Source organism: Phodopus roborovskii, unplaced genomic scaffold (genome assembly GCF_943737965.1).
Source record: "Phodopus roborovskii unplaced genomic scaffold, PHOROB, whole genome shotgun sequence".
Taxonomy (NCBI): domain Eukaryota; kingdom Metazoa; phylum Chordata; class Mammalia; order Rodentia; family Cricetidae; genus Phodopus; species Phodopus roborovskii.
The window spans coordinates 8,417,154-8,429,496 of record NW_026126636.1 but is presented as its reverse complement, the minus strand read 5'-3'; the positions used below and the strand labels follow the sequence as shown (position 1 = coordinate 8,429,496).

The following is a 12,343-nucleotide window of genomic DNA, read 5'->3' as shown; positions in this document are numbered from 1 at the left end:
TTCCAGGCGGATGGTGCACGCCTTCAATCCCAGCATTTGGGACAGAGAGGCAGGTGGATATCTCTGAGTTTGAGGACAGCCTGGTCTACAGAGCAAGTTCCAGGGCAGCCAGGGCTACACAGAGAGACTCTGTCTCAAACCAATCAACAAACAACCCAGAAACAAAATCATAATAAAACTAAAATGCCCAGAGGGAGGAGAGTCCTCAGGCAGGAACTATAGGAATTGGGTCGCCTATTCTGAGCTTGAGTTAGCTGATCTGAACTAAGGCCCACATCCACCAGAGGCAGCACAGCTCTGCACGGGTCTTGGACCGGGGATGGCAAAGGGTGGTTTTTCCCAGGATGCAGGGGAAGTCGCCAGAGGGGGCCTAGCGCTGCTGGATGAATATGAGCAGGTGGGACCTAGGCAGCCTTCTGGGGCTCCCCATTCAGTTCTCTTAGATCCGCAAGGGTGGGTGCTGGTTCTGTTTATGGGGAAAGAAACCAAGACTTGGCAAGGTTATGTCTCCCGCCCAAAGCCGTACAATGCATAGTTTATGTGTGATTTGAACCCACACTGCAAGATCACAATGTTTGAAATGATTTAAGCAGGGGCCCTGGGCCTCAGAGAGGAGAGAGGCCAGAGGCCAGCCAGAGACAGGCAGGCCAGGAGGGAAGGCAGGCAAAGGCTGTTTAGGCTGGAACCAGGAAGGCAGAAGGCGGGAGGTCTGATCTTGTGATTGTATTCTAGGCCGAGCAGCACCCCCTAGTGGTCGTTACTCACATGTGGCAGCTGTGCTTGGTGGCAGTGTCCTGTTGGTGGCTGGGGGATATAGTGGCCGGCCTCGTGGGGACTTGATGGCGTACAAGGTGCCCCCCTTCGTGTTTCAGGCACCTGCCCTGGATGTGAGCACTGGGGTGCCGGGCCGAGGGTGGCTGAGGGGGAGGCAGCCGGGTGAAGGGGAGACAGCCCGGGGGGAGAGACGTGGGGAGAGCGGGCTGTCCTGTGGTATAGGGTTTCCCCGGGCTGCAGGAGGAATGAGTGGGGCCCTCAAGGTGCTGAGAGGCTGGGGTGAAAGGGGCGACGACCACAGGAGTAAGAGTGGGCAGCGAGCGCGTCCCCTCCTGTGACCCGTCTCTGCAGTACCATCTGGACTACTGCTCCATGTACACAGACCACAGCGTCTGCTCCCGAGACCCGGAATGTAGCTGGTGTCAGGGGGCTTGCCAGGCAGCACCCCCTCCCGGAACCTCCTCAGGAGCTGTGAGTGACTGCCCTGGGCCTCTGTCACAGGCACTACCACAGAGGCCTGCCTCTAACTCCCCTGGCCTCCCCGGTCCAGCCTTTGCCTCTCCCAACACCTGAGTCCCTGCATACCTGAGCCCTTGTTCTTGATTTCCTATAGACCAGTGGTTCTCAACCTTCCTGATGCCGCAGCCCTTGAATACAGTTCCTCGTGTTGTGGTGACCCCAAACATAAAGTCATTTTTGTTGCTGATCCATAGCTGTAGTGTTGCTACTGCTGTGAACTAGTATGTGATATGCAGGGTGCCCTTAGGTGACCCTTGTGACAGGGTCGTGACTGGCAGTTTGAGAACTGCTGCTAGAGGCCAACCCTGCTCCAGTTTCCCGTTGGCCACTTGGCTGGCCCTCTAGTCCAGGCCATGCATCCACAGCTCTTCTGAGGTCCCCCGAGTTCCAGAGGACAGCATGCATTGACCCTGTTCTTCTCTGCAGTGTCCAGCAGCCAGCTGCTTGGGCCTGGGCCGCCTGCTAAGCGACTGCCAAGCATGCCTGGCCTTCAGTAGCCCCACGGCTCCTCCCCGGGGACCGGGTGCCCTAGGTTGGTGTGTGCACAATGAGAGCTGCCTTCCTAGGCCTGGTGAGTGTCGAGCAGCCTGGGGGGTGGGGGTGGGGTTGATGCCTCTGCACTGACCCTCCGGCCTCCCACACTTCCTGTCCTCTCAGAGCAGGCCCGCTGCCAAGGGGAGCAGATCTCGGGCACCGTGGGCTGGTGGGGCCCTGCACCTGTCTTCGTTACTTCCCTGGAGGCCTGTGTCACCCAGAGCTTCCTGCCTGGCCTGCATCTGCTCACCTTCCAGCAGCCGCCCAACGCCTCTCAGCCTGACAAGGTGGGGGCCAGATGAACCTGGGGATGGAGTTGGCAGTTACAGGCCTGGCATGGATTCTTTTCAAATGAGTCGGGGATGGAACCCAGGGCTTTGTGCATGCTAAATATTCATGCCACCAACCGAGCCACGCCCTAACCCTCTCTGGTGGCCTCTAGGCTAGTGCTCAGCTGCTTGAGTTAGATAGACAGGTTTCTTTTTCTTCTTGTTTTGAGACAGGGTTGGCCAGACTTACCTGGAACTCACTCTGTTCCTAAGAGATGCTGCATTTATCTTTCTCCCTAGGTCCCCTGTAGGTGAAAGGGCAATACCAGGCCGTGAGCCTCCCCCCCCCCCCTTTTATATGACTGCTCTTGTCTGCCTGCAGACCAGCAGAGGGCACCAGATCTCATTACAGATGGTTGGGAGTCACCATGTGGTTGCTGGGAATTGAACTCAGGACCTCTGGAAGAGCAGCCAGTGCTCTTAACCTCTGAGCCATCATTCCAGCCCCCCCCCTTTTTTTTTAATTTGAGTGAAACAACTCATAAAATTTACCAGAATAACTTAGTATATTGAAAAAAATTGTAGAACAAGCTGGACATGGTGGCTCACACCTTTAGTCCCAGCACTTGAGAAGCAGAGACAGGTGGATCTCTGTGAGTTCGAAAGCAGCTTGGACTATAGAGTGAGTTACAAGACTCCCAGACCTATATAGGAAAACTTTTCTCAAACAAACAAAACAAAAAAGACTGCAGGACAACAGTTTTGTCATTCTAAAATCAACTCTAGATTTATTTTCTAACTCCCCCCTTCCTGGTCTTCCCAGAACCCTTTGCCCCTGAATTTGCCATAATTTGCTATGAATGGAGCCGTGTCATCTGTGGCTTCCATGTCTGGCTTCGTTCACTTAGCATAGTGTCTTCAGGGCTCCTCTGTGCTGTAACTGCACCGGGGGACATAACAGCGCTTATCCGTGATGCCGCCCGCACTTGGGAAGGCAGCTAAGGCAAGAGAGAATGAGCTTGAAATCTGAGTCAGCCTGTACTACATAGAGCCGGTCTGTCTCAGACACAAAACAGAAGCCCAAAGCACTCACCTCACCTTAGCGGGAAAGGCTTGGTGGCCAGGCAGCCGGGAAGTGATGAGGCAAATTCTGACACTCACCTTGCCTTCTGGTTGTTTCCACCTCAGTTCACCCAGTCTAGCAGTCCCCTCACACTCGTGTTCAGAAGCTTGCCTCTCGATGTTTCTGAATCCTGTCAAGCTGACAGTCACTGACCACCACAAACCAGGTGTGGCAATGCTCCTGCCTCTGCCTCCCGAGTGCTGGCATCAAAGACAGGAGCCCGTAGACTCTGTCTGCTTTTTTGTCTTAACGTATCCAAATGCACTCTCCCATAACAGATCTTAGACATACTTCCTGTCGTTTTCATTAGTTGGTATTGCTTTTGAGACAGCCCAGGCTGGTCCTGATGGCCTAGACTCACGTGGTCTTCTATGGCTGCCTCCTGAGTAACTGGCACTCGTGAGGAACATGTTCTGTGTGTCCCTCTTCCCTCTCTGAGGAGCCGAGGCAGGCCTTGGGCTTGCTGTATACCTGAGATTGATCGATCTTTCTCCACCTCCTGAGGGCGGGAGTGAGGAGCCTCTGCCGCTGTGCCAGCTGGCGCTTCTTATTTTGGACAGTTATGCAATATTCTGTTTACATTTAAATGCTATACTGCCATGCGTTTAGTTCTTTGTTCTGGGGGTAAGGTCTGGCTGTGTAGTCCAGGCTGGCCTCAGTCTCCCTGCCTGAGTCCCAAGTGCTGGGTTTGTAGGTGTGATCCGGCGAGCTCAGGTCCTGTAAGTCACATAGACAGCCCCCGGTGTGGACACTTGTCGTTCTGTTCTGCTGTTGCAGAGTCACACCCTAGCAAGTCAGCCTTGTGCTGTGCCATCACCAGGAGTGTCGGCCTAGCCTACCGAGAAAGCAGGGAGCCGAGAAGAAAGATGCAAAGGGTCCAGTCTCCAAGTACAAAAGACATCTTTTTGTTTTGTTTGTGTTTGAGAGAGACTCTCAAACTGTCCAGGTTACTACGTAACCCTGGATAGCCTGGAACTCCCAAAGTAGACCGGGTTGGCTTTGAAGTCACAACTAACTGCCTGCTTCTGTCTCTCATGTGCTGGTATTAAGGGTGGATGCCACCATGCCTGGTCACTTTTGAAAAAAAAAATTTAAATTTATTCTTAGTGTGTCTGCACACATAGGTCAGAGGACAGCTTTGTGGAGATGGCTGTCTTCTTCCAACTTAGATAGGTTCTGGGGACGGAACTCAGGTCTCCAGGCTTGCATGGCAGCCACCTTTACCCCCAAGGCATCTTGCTGGCCCTCAGTCTTTGGAGTTTTACTATAAACTGGATGAGGTTGGCTTGGGAGCCCAGGTGGAACCTGTGTATACTGTCTGAATTTGGTCTTGACACTTTTTCCAGAAAGATGATGAGCAAGCTGCCTAGACCCGATGACCTGTCTCAGTTTCTCATTGGTGAAGGCCATTTGGCCTGTCTTCTCTGGTTCTGGTGTGGCCTGAGGGGTATGAGTCCTGAGCAACAGTCCAGAGAGTGACTTACATGGAAACCCCATCTCTGATGGTACAGGTCTCCATTGTCCGAAGCACAACTATCACTTTGACACCCAGCCCAGAGACAGATGTGTCCCTCGTGTACCGAGGGTTCATCCACCCTCTGTTGCCAGGAGGGCCAGGAGGTCCTGGAGCTGAGGATGTGGCTGTGTGGGCTCGGGCCCAACGCCTCCATGTCCTGGCCCGGATGGCGAAAGGACCGGACACTGAGAACATGGTGAGGGATTTTAGAATATTCTGAGGTGATTTTTGGTAAATATGGTCATGAGTGAGATTCAAGGCATCTGCGGTGATGTCAGGGTTCTGGGGAGCAGTGGGGAGCACTCAGACATGTGGTGTATCCTTAGAGGGTTTTCAACTGTGAGCTGAATTTGGGGAAAATCTGTGGAGGATGGGGAAGGTTTGAGTGACAAGTGAGATTTCCCTGAGGAGGAGGAGGGTCATGGGGAGGAGTGGCCGCTTCCTGAAGTCCAAGGCTCCCTGGGGCCTTCCTCCTCCCAGGGAGAGCTGGGGTTCTTGGAGAGGGGTGTGGGTGTTTAAAGGAGGAGGGTGGAGAGGTCTGAGGTCTGTCGGTTGCTCACCCTGCTGCAGGAGGAGGTAGGGCGCTGGGTGGCTCAGCAAGAGAAGGAGACCCGGAGGCTGCAGCGCCCTGGGTCTGCTCGTCTCTTCCCAATGCCCGGGAGAGGCCACAAGTATGCAGTGGAGATCCGAGGCCAGCTCAACGGCTCAGCAGGCCCTGGACACAGTGAGCTCACTCTCCTGTGGGATCGGACTGGAGTGCCAGGAGGCAGTGTGAGTGCCTAGCCTCCATGCTATTCCTAGGCTCTGGCTTCAGATCCTCTGAGCTTCCCAGCCCCTCACTGGGGGATTCTAGGCAGGGGCTCTACCACTGAGCCACGCCCCCAGCCCCTCACTGGGGGATTCTAGGCAGTGGCTCTACCACTGAACCACACCCCAGCCCCTCACTGGGGGATTCTAGGCAGCGGCTCTACCACTGAACCACACCCCAGCCCCTCACTGGGGGATTCTAGGCAGGGGCTCTACCACTGAGCCACGCCCCAGCCCCTCACTGGGGGATTCTAGGCAGAGGCTCCTCCACTGAGCCACGCCCCAGCCCCTCACTGGGGGATTCTAGGCAGGGGCTCTACCATTGAGCCACGCCCCAGCCCCTCACTGGGGGATTCTAGGCAGGGGCTCCACCACTGAGCCACGCCCCAGCCCCTCACTGGGGGATTCTAGGCAGGGGCTCCACCACCGAGCCACGCCCCAGCCCCTCACTGGGGGATTCTAGGCAGGGGCTCTGCCCCTGTGCCCCTCGCCTTCAACCTCTCATTTGTGGATCCCAACTTATATTCATACTTTGACCTTTAGAATCTAGAATCCTTCAGACCCTGGTCCCTTTCCTGTGCCAATTTCCGGAATCCTCATTGTAGTTCTCATGCTGGGTCCAAACCCTTGACTGCAGTCATCACCTCTAATTGAGTCCGGTCCTGTGTGCTGCCCCAGGAGATCTCCTTCTTCTTCCTGGAGCCCTACCGCTCCTCAGCCTGCACCTCCTACTCCTCCTGTCTGGGCTGCCTGGCTGACCAGGGCTGCGGCTGGTGCCTCAACAGTGCTACCTGTCACCTGCGTCAGGGAAGAGCCCACTGTGAGGACGATGGGGCCGGCGAGTCGCTGCTGGTGCTGGTACCTGCCCTCTGCCCACTCTGTGAGGAGCATCGTGACTGCCATGCGTGCACCCAGGTGTCTACTGCGAGAGGCTCCCTCAAGGGGGTGCAGACAGTTGAGGGGCCCTGGCAAGGGCCTGCAGCTGGGGCGATTGCCCTCAGTCTCTAACAATTAAGTGGGGAATAGAGGAAGTGGGCTGGGAAGGATGGGCACCTGGTAGTCGAGGTCAGAGGTCAGGAAAACCATTGAGTATTCTTCACCAGCGGCAGGTGTGTTTGTCTGCTGGACCATCGTCAGCCTGGAGTGGGTGGTCAGGCAGGCCTGCTCGCTCTAGCTGGGGACATCCGGCCCCCTCTGCTCTGCTGCTTGGGTCCAGGGAACGCTTGTCCTCCTGACCTGCAGGGAGGCCATGGCCCAGACTCTTCTTGTCATTCAGTCCCATGCAGAGTGGTTTTCATTGGCTCCAAATTGATCTCTTTTCCTTTTGATACTCAGTCTTGCTGTCTAGCCTGGGTTGGCCTCTTCCTCCCAAGTGCTGGGATGACTGGCATTGGCAGCATGCTGGACTGCCAGTTGGGTTTTGTGTGGGCTCCTGGTCTAGTGACGGAGGTTGGGAACGTATATGCCTCATTTTCCCTTCGCTCCCCTTAAATCTACCTGCCCCCGCTCCTGGCCGAATGCCGTTTCCCAAAGAAGGGGCTGTGTCTGAAGGTGGTTGTAGGAACACTGTGGGCGGGAGGGAGTGGCTGAGCTCTGACCTTGTCCCCCCCACCCCAGGACCCCTTTTGTGAGTGGCATCAGAGCACCAACCGCAAAGGGGATGCAGCGTGCAGTCGACGAGGCCGAGGCCGAGGTGCCCTGAAGAACCCGGAGGAATGCCCCCCACTCTGCAGCCAGTAAGCCCAGCTAGGGCTGGAGGGAGCGGGTGTGCATGGAGGGGTTGGGCTGTGGTGCCCTGGCCCGCGGGTGTGCACGGGGAGTGTGGGCTGTGGTGACCTGGCCCGCGGGTGTGCACGGGGAGTGTGGGCTGTGGTGACCTGGCCCGCGGGTGTGCACGGGGAGTGTGGGGGCTGTGGTGACCTGGCCCGCGGGTGTGCACGGGGAGTGTGGGCTGTGGTGACCTGGCCCGCGGGTGTGCACGGGGAGTGTGGGCTGTGGTGACCTGGCCCGCGGGTGTGCACGGGGAGTGTGGGCTGTGGTGACCTGCCCTGCTTTCATCCCCAGACGCCTGACCTGTGAGGACTGCCTGGCCAACTCCAGCCAGTGTGCCTGGTGCCAGTCTACTCGCACCTGCTTCCTGTTCGCTGCCTACCTAGCCCGGTACCCACATGGGGGCTGCCGCGGCTGGGATGACAGGTATGCTCCGAGGGTTGGGCTGATGGGATGAGCTCCCTGAGCTCCCGACCAGGGGAGTGTCCTGTGCTCCCGGCCCTGGCACTTACCTGCTTTGCAGTGTGCATTCAGAGCCCCGGTGCAGGAGCTGCGGTGGCTTCCTGACGTGCCACGAGTGCCTGCAGAGCCACGAGTGCGGCTGGTGTGGCAACGAAGACAACCCCACTCTGGGACGGTGAGGGACCTGGCTGGTCGGGCGGGACTCTTGGCCCTCCCTGCTAAGTGATTTTAATGATGGGCTTCTCTGTCCCGCTGCCCTGTCCCACACCCTGTAACCGCCCTGTCCCACACCCTGTAACCGCCCTGTCCCACACTCTGTAACCGCCCTGCTTCCTTACTGCCATCTTCTGTCCCCTCCTTTCCTCTCCCCTCCCCCTCCCCCCCCCCCCCGGTTTTCCTTCGTCTACGTCACCCTTTGATCTCCCACTCCACAGGTGCCTACAAGGCGACTTCTCTGGACCCCTGGGTGGGGGTAACTGCTCCCTGTGGGTGGGGGAGGGCCTGGGGCTGCCCGTGGCTCTCCCTGCCCGCTGGGCTTACGCCCGCTGTCCAGATGTGGATGAATGTCGCCTGGGCCTGGCGAGGTGTCACCCACGGGCAACCTGCCTGAACACGCCTGTCAGCTATGAGTGCCACTGCCAGCGTGGCTACCAGGGTGACGGCATCACACACTGTAACCGCACGTGAGTGAGATGTGGGTTGCTCTACAAGTGTTGCCTCCGGGCCGGAGCTCTAGATAGAGGGAGGAAGCCATCATGGCTGTGGGCTCTCAGAAGAACCCAGTTAGCACGGAGTTTCCACCTTTCAGGCAAGGACCTCAGTGGAATGGTAGGGTGCCCAAGGTAACCCTTTTACATAGAAACAGGATATGCCTGGGCTTTGGGCCATAGCCTTCAGAACTGCCGCGGAGACTGAAGAGGACCTAGTTGGGAGGGAGTTTTCCTAGAGGTGCTGTGTGGTTTCTATGGAGACAGGTATCACCAAATGTGATGGGGTTGCCTTGGAAACAGGTTTACTTGCAGAGCACAGGACGGGAGGAAGAAGCAGCCACTTGTGGGAGTGCCAGAGTAGGTGGAGATGATGGGGTGCTGTGAGGGCTACATCCACCCAGCCCTTTCCCCCCTCTGCCGCGGTTCTCCAGGTGCCTGGAAGACTGTGGCCATGGCGTGTGTGGTGGCCCCCCAGACTTCACGTGTGTGTGTGACCTCGGTTGGACGTCTGACCTGCCCCCACCCACACCTGCCCCAGGACCCCCTCCCCCACGTTGCTCTAGGGACTGTGGCTGCAACTTTCACAGCCACTGTCGCAGGCGGGGACCTGGCTTCTGTGATGAGTGCCAGGGTAAGCCACCACGGCCAGAGTCTCAGGGGACAGCCTGTGGGGGCCTCCTTCCTTTCTGAGTCTCCCCTCGGGTTGTGCTGCGCGTCCCCCGCCCCCCAGTCCCTGCTCTGTCCCCCTCTCTGGTCCCGTCCCACTCTCCTCTTTTGGGGCCTTGCTTGACTCTTTGAAGCAGCTTGGGACATGGTCTGGGCCCCTTCCTGTCCTTGCCCCTGATTTGTGCCCTACCTGCCGGGACCTCCACAGATTGGACGTGGGGGGAGCATTGTGAACGGTGTCGGCCTGGCAGCTTTGGCAATGCGACAGGCTCCGGTGGCTGCCGGCCCTGCCAGTGCAACGGGCATGGAGACCCACGCCGTGGCCACTGTGATAACCTCACTGGGCTCTGCTTCTGCCAGGACCACACTGAGGGGGCCCACTGTCAGATCTGCTCTCCAGGGTACTATGGCGACCCCCGGTAAGTCCAGAACCTGCGGGGCTGGGCAGAGAGGGGTTAGGGACCCCACGGGGCAAGACAGGACTGGCTGACGCTGTCTCCCTCTGTCCTGCAGAGCTGGTGGCTCCTGCTTCCGGGAGTGTGGGGGTCGTGCCCTCCTCACCAACGTGTCCTCAGTGGCTCTGGGCTCCCGCCGCTTTGGGGGACTGCTGCCCCCTGGTGGTGGGCCAGCCAGAGCTGGGTCCGGCCTCTCCTACTGTGTGTGGGTCGTCTCGGCCACGGAAGTGCTACAGCCCTGTGCCCCTGGGACCCTCTGTCCCCCACTCACCCTGACCTTCTCTCCAGACAGCAGTACCCCCTGCACAGTGAGCACTGAGGGGGCCAGGGTTCAGTGTGTGAGCCAGGACCATGTCCCCTTCTCAATCCGGACCCCCTGAATAATGTCCCTGGTTTGTTTGTTTGTTCGTTTGCTTGATCCTACGCGTCTCAGTGTTCGTTGGGTCATCCAGCCCTTAGTTCTACGCTTTAAGACCCTCCCATTTCCCAGTTCTTTTTCTGTTTCCCGAGCGCCTGCCTCTCCTCTCGTCCGTTCGTCAGATCCTCCAGCACTTCCTCCCAGAGCAGCCGTGGTCAGTTCTTACACTCGTGTGCCCACTCATTAGTAATGGCTTGCACTACTAACGTGCTACTGTGTAGTGAGGAGAGGGCTTGGCGCCAGAGTGCCTGGCCTCTTAGCTGTGTCTGCTTTGGACACAGGGCGGGAGGGGCAGCCTCCATTACAGACAGACGTAATGCTCCACCCTGCCGGTTCAAAGAGCCCATCCCCTAGACCCAGGTTGCTCTCTCTCTTCCTCTCATACTCTCTCTCTCTGGTATAGGCTCTTTCCATGGAGCCTGGACTCAGGGAACCCTGTCCTGCCCTTCCTCACCCTCCTGGGCAGCTGAGATTGGAAGTGCATTCCACTCTCTCCCGGACTCCAAGCAGACCCGAAACTCTTGATTCTGTTCCTTTTCAGCTGAGCTACGTCCTGGCCTTTGATGGATTCCCACGCTTCCTGGACACGGGTGTCGTGCAGTCAGACCGGAGCCTCATAGCTGCCTTCTGTGGCCAGCGGAGGGACAGGCCTCTCACCGTGCAGGCTTTATCTGGTATGGGAGTGGGATTGCTTCGCCCTGGCTTTAGTGCTGGGGATGGAGTCCATGCAGGGCCCCTTAGGTGCTAGGCACAGTCTCTCCCACTGAGCCCCACTTCGAGCCCTCACTGCCACCAGTTGAGCGCTCTCTCTCTCCAGCTCCATCCCAGCCTTCGTTCTGAGCTTTTCAAAGTTTACAAGTATCCTGTGCTCTGTTCCTGTCGCTGATCGGGTGTAGGACTCAGGTCCCAGCGCAGGGACTGACGTGGTTGCAGGTGACCCAGTCCTTTGCCTGGGCTGTGGGTGAGGGAAGTAGGGTTTGGTTGGCTAGGCTGGTTCTGGAGAAGGGGACGAATGGGGCCTCTCTGGGGGGTACTTCCACTGTCACTGCGAGTGACAGTGAGGGCTACTTCTGTCATCTGACTGTGTGTCGAGGATGACTTTGGACTCCTGATTCTCCTGTGTGCATCTCCCCAGCGTTTGGGACACTAGGTGCTCTCCGTGGTGCTGGGGACTGCACTCAGGGCTTTGTCTAGGCAAGCAGTCTACAAACTGAGTCAGCCCCATCCTAGCAGCTAGCTTTCTCTTCTCCTTGCCCGGAGCCTCCAGCCTTGTGTCCTGAGTGCTGGGATGGCGGGGTCTCTCTTCTCAGGACAGCTGATTGTGCGGAAGAGCACTGCACGCAGTGGGAGGTTTGCAGCTGCCCACATCTGGCTCAGATTCATGGCTGTGCAGATCACAGGGGCTGCTGGAGGGCAGAGCATAGGGCGGCCAGGGGACAGTGTGTGGGGGGGTGCTGGTGTCCAGGGAGACGAGACACTGGTTTGATGGCAGCCGGAAGCAGTAAGAGTGACTAAGTAGAGAGATCTAGGCCTGTGGTAGGTACATGTCCTACCATAGAGCTCGAACCCTAGCCTAGGGTTTAGGTTGAATGGCTGGAATTTGGAGCCAGATGTGGTGGCACACTCCTGTAGTCCTAGCACGTGGGAGGAATAGGCAGGAGGATCAGAAGTTCAAGATCATCCTCGGCTACATAGTGAGTTCAAGGCCAACCTGATCTATGAGACCTTGTCTGGAAAAAAAAAAAAAATCAAAACACTTCCCTACTCAAAACTAAAGTGTCTTGCTGGGTGATGGTGTCACAGGACTCAGAAGGCAGAGGCAGGGGATCTCTTGAGTTCCAGGCCAGCCTGGTTACAGAGTGAGTTCTAGGCCAGCCTGGTCTACACAGAGAAACCCTGGCTTGAGAAAAGCAGATAAAACCTGAAGTGTGTGGACCGGATGGATTGGGGAAGGGGCGGCTGTGTTGTAAATGGCTGAGAACACTGTCTGGAGCGGCCCAGCCAGCCCTCCGCCTGTTCCCCACAGGGTTACTTGTACTGCACTGGGAGGCCAATGGCTCCTCGTCCTGGGGATTCAATGCTTCTGTGGGCTCCGCCCGATGTGGATCAGGGGGCCCTGGCAGCTGCCCCGTCCCTCAGGAGTGTGTGCCCCAGGATGGAGCTGCAGGCGCTGGGCTCTGCCGCTGTCCTCAGGGCTGGGCTGGCCCTCACTGCCGCATGGCTCTGTGCCCTGAGAACTGCAATGCCCACACTGGAGCAGGGATCTGTAACCAGGTACCGGCGGGGCAGCTGGGAAGGAACTGCCCGGTGGGATAGGAGC

The 12,343-nt window shown here is 57.7% G+C and overlaps 1 protein-coding gene across 1 annotated transcript in view; it reads left to right on the top strand.

The window, feature by feature from the left end:
• Positions 1-12,343, top strand: part of Megf8 (multiple EGF like domains 8) — a 45,317-nt gene that overhangs the window by 13,135 nt on the left and 19,839 nt on the right. Inside the window, exons 9-24 of the mRNA XM_051207476.1 lie at positions 733-887; positions 1,126-1,245; positions 1,720-1,864; positions 1,951-2,114; positions 4,731-4,931; positions 5,306-5,506; positions 6,221-6,457; positions 7,160-7,278; positions 7,607-7,738; positions 7,836-7,949; positions 8,209-8,457; positions 8,916-9,115; positions 9,359-9,569; positions 9,664-9,913; positions 10,565-10,697; positions 12,050-12,297. Of these exons, the coding sequence (XP_051063433.1) occupies positions 733-887; positions 1,126-1,245; positions 1,720-1,864; positions 1,951-2,114; positions 4,731-4,931; positions 5,306-5,506; positions 6,221-6,457; positions 7,160-7,278; positions 7,607-7,738; positions 7,836-7,949; positions 8,209-8,457; positions 8,916-9,115; positions 9,359-9,569; positions 9,664-9,913; positions 10,565-10,697; positions 12,050-12,297 (2,879 nt within the window). The remainder of the gene's footprint in view (positions 1-732; positions 888-1,125; positions 1,246-1,719; positions 1,865-1,950; positions 2,115-4,730; positions 4,932-5,305; positions 5,507-6,220; positions 6,458-7,159; positions 7,279-7,606; positions 7,739-7,835; positions 7,950-8,208; positions 8,458-8,915; positions 9,116-9,358; positions 9,570-9,663; positions 9,914-10,564; positions 10,698-12,049; positions 12,298-12,343) is intronic.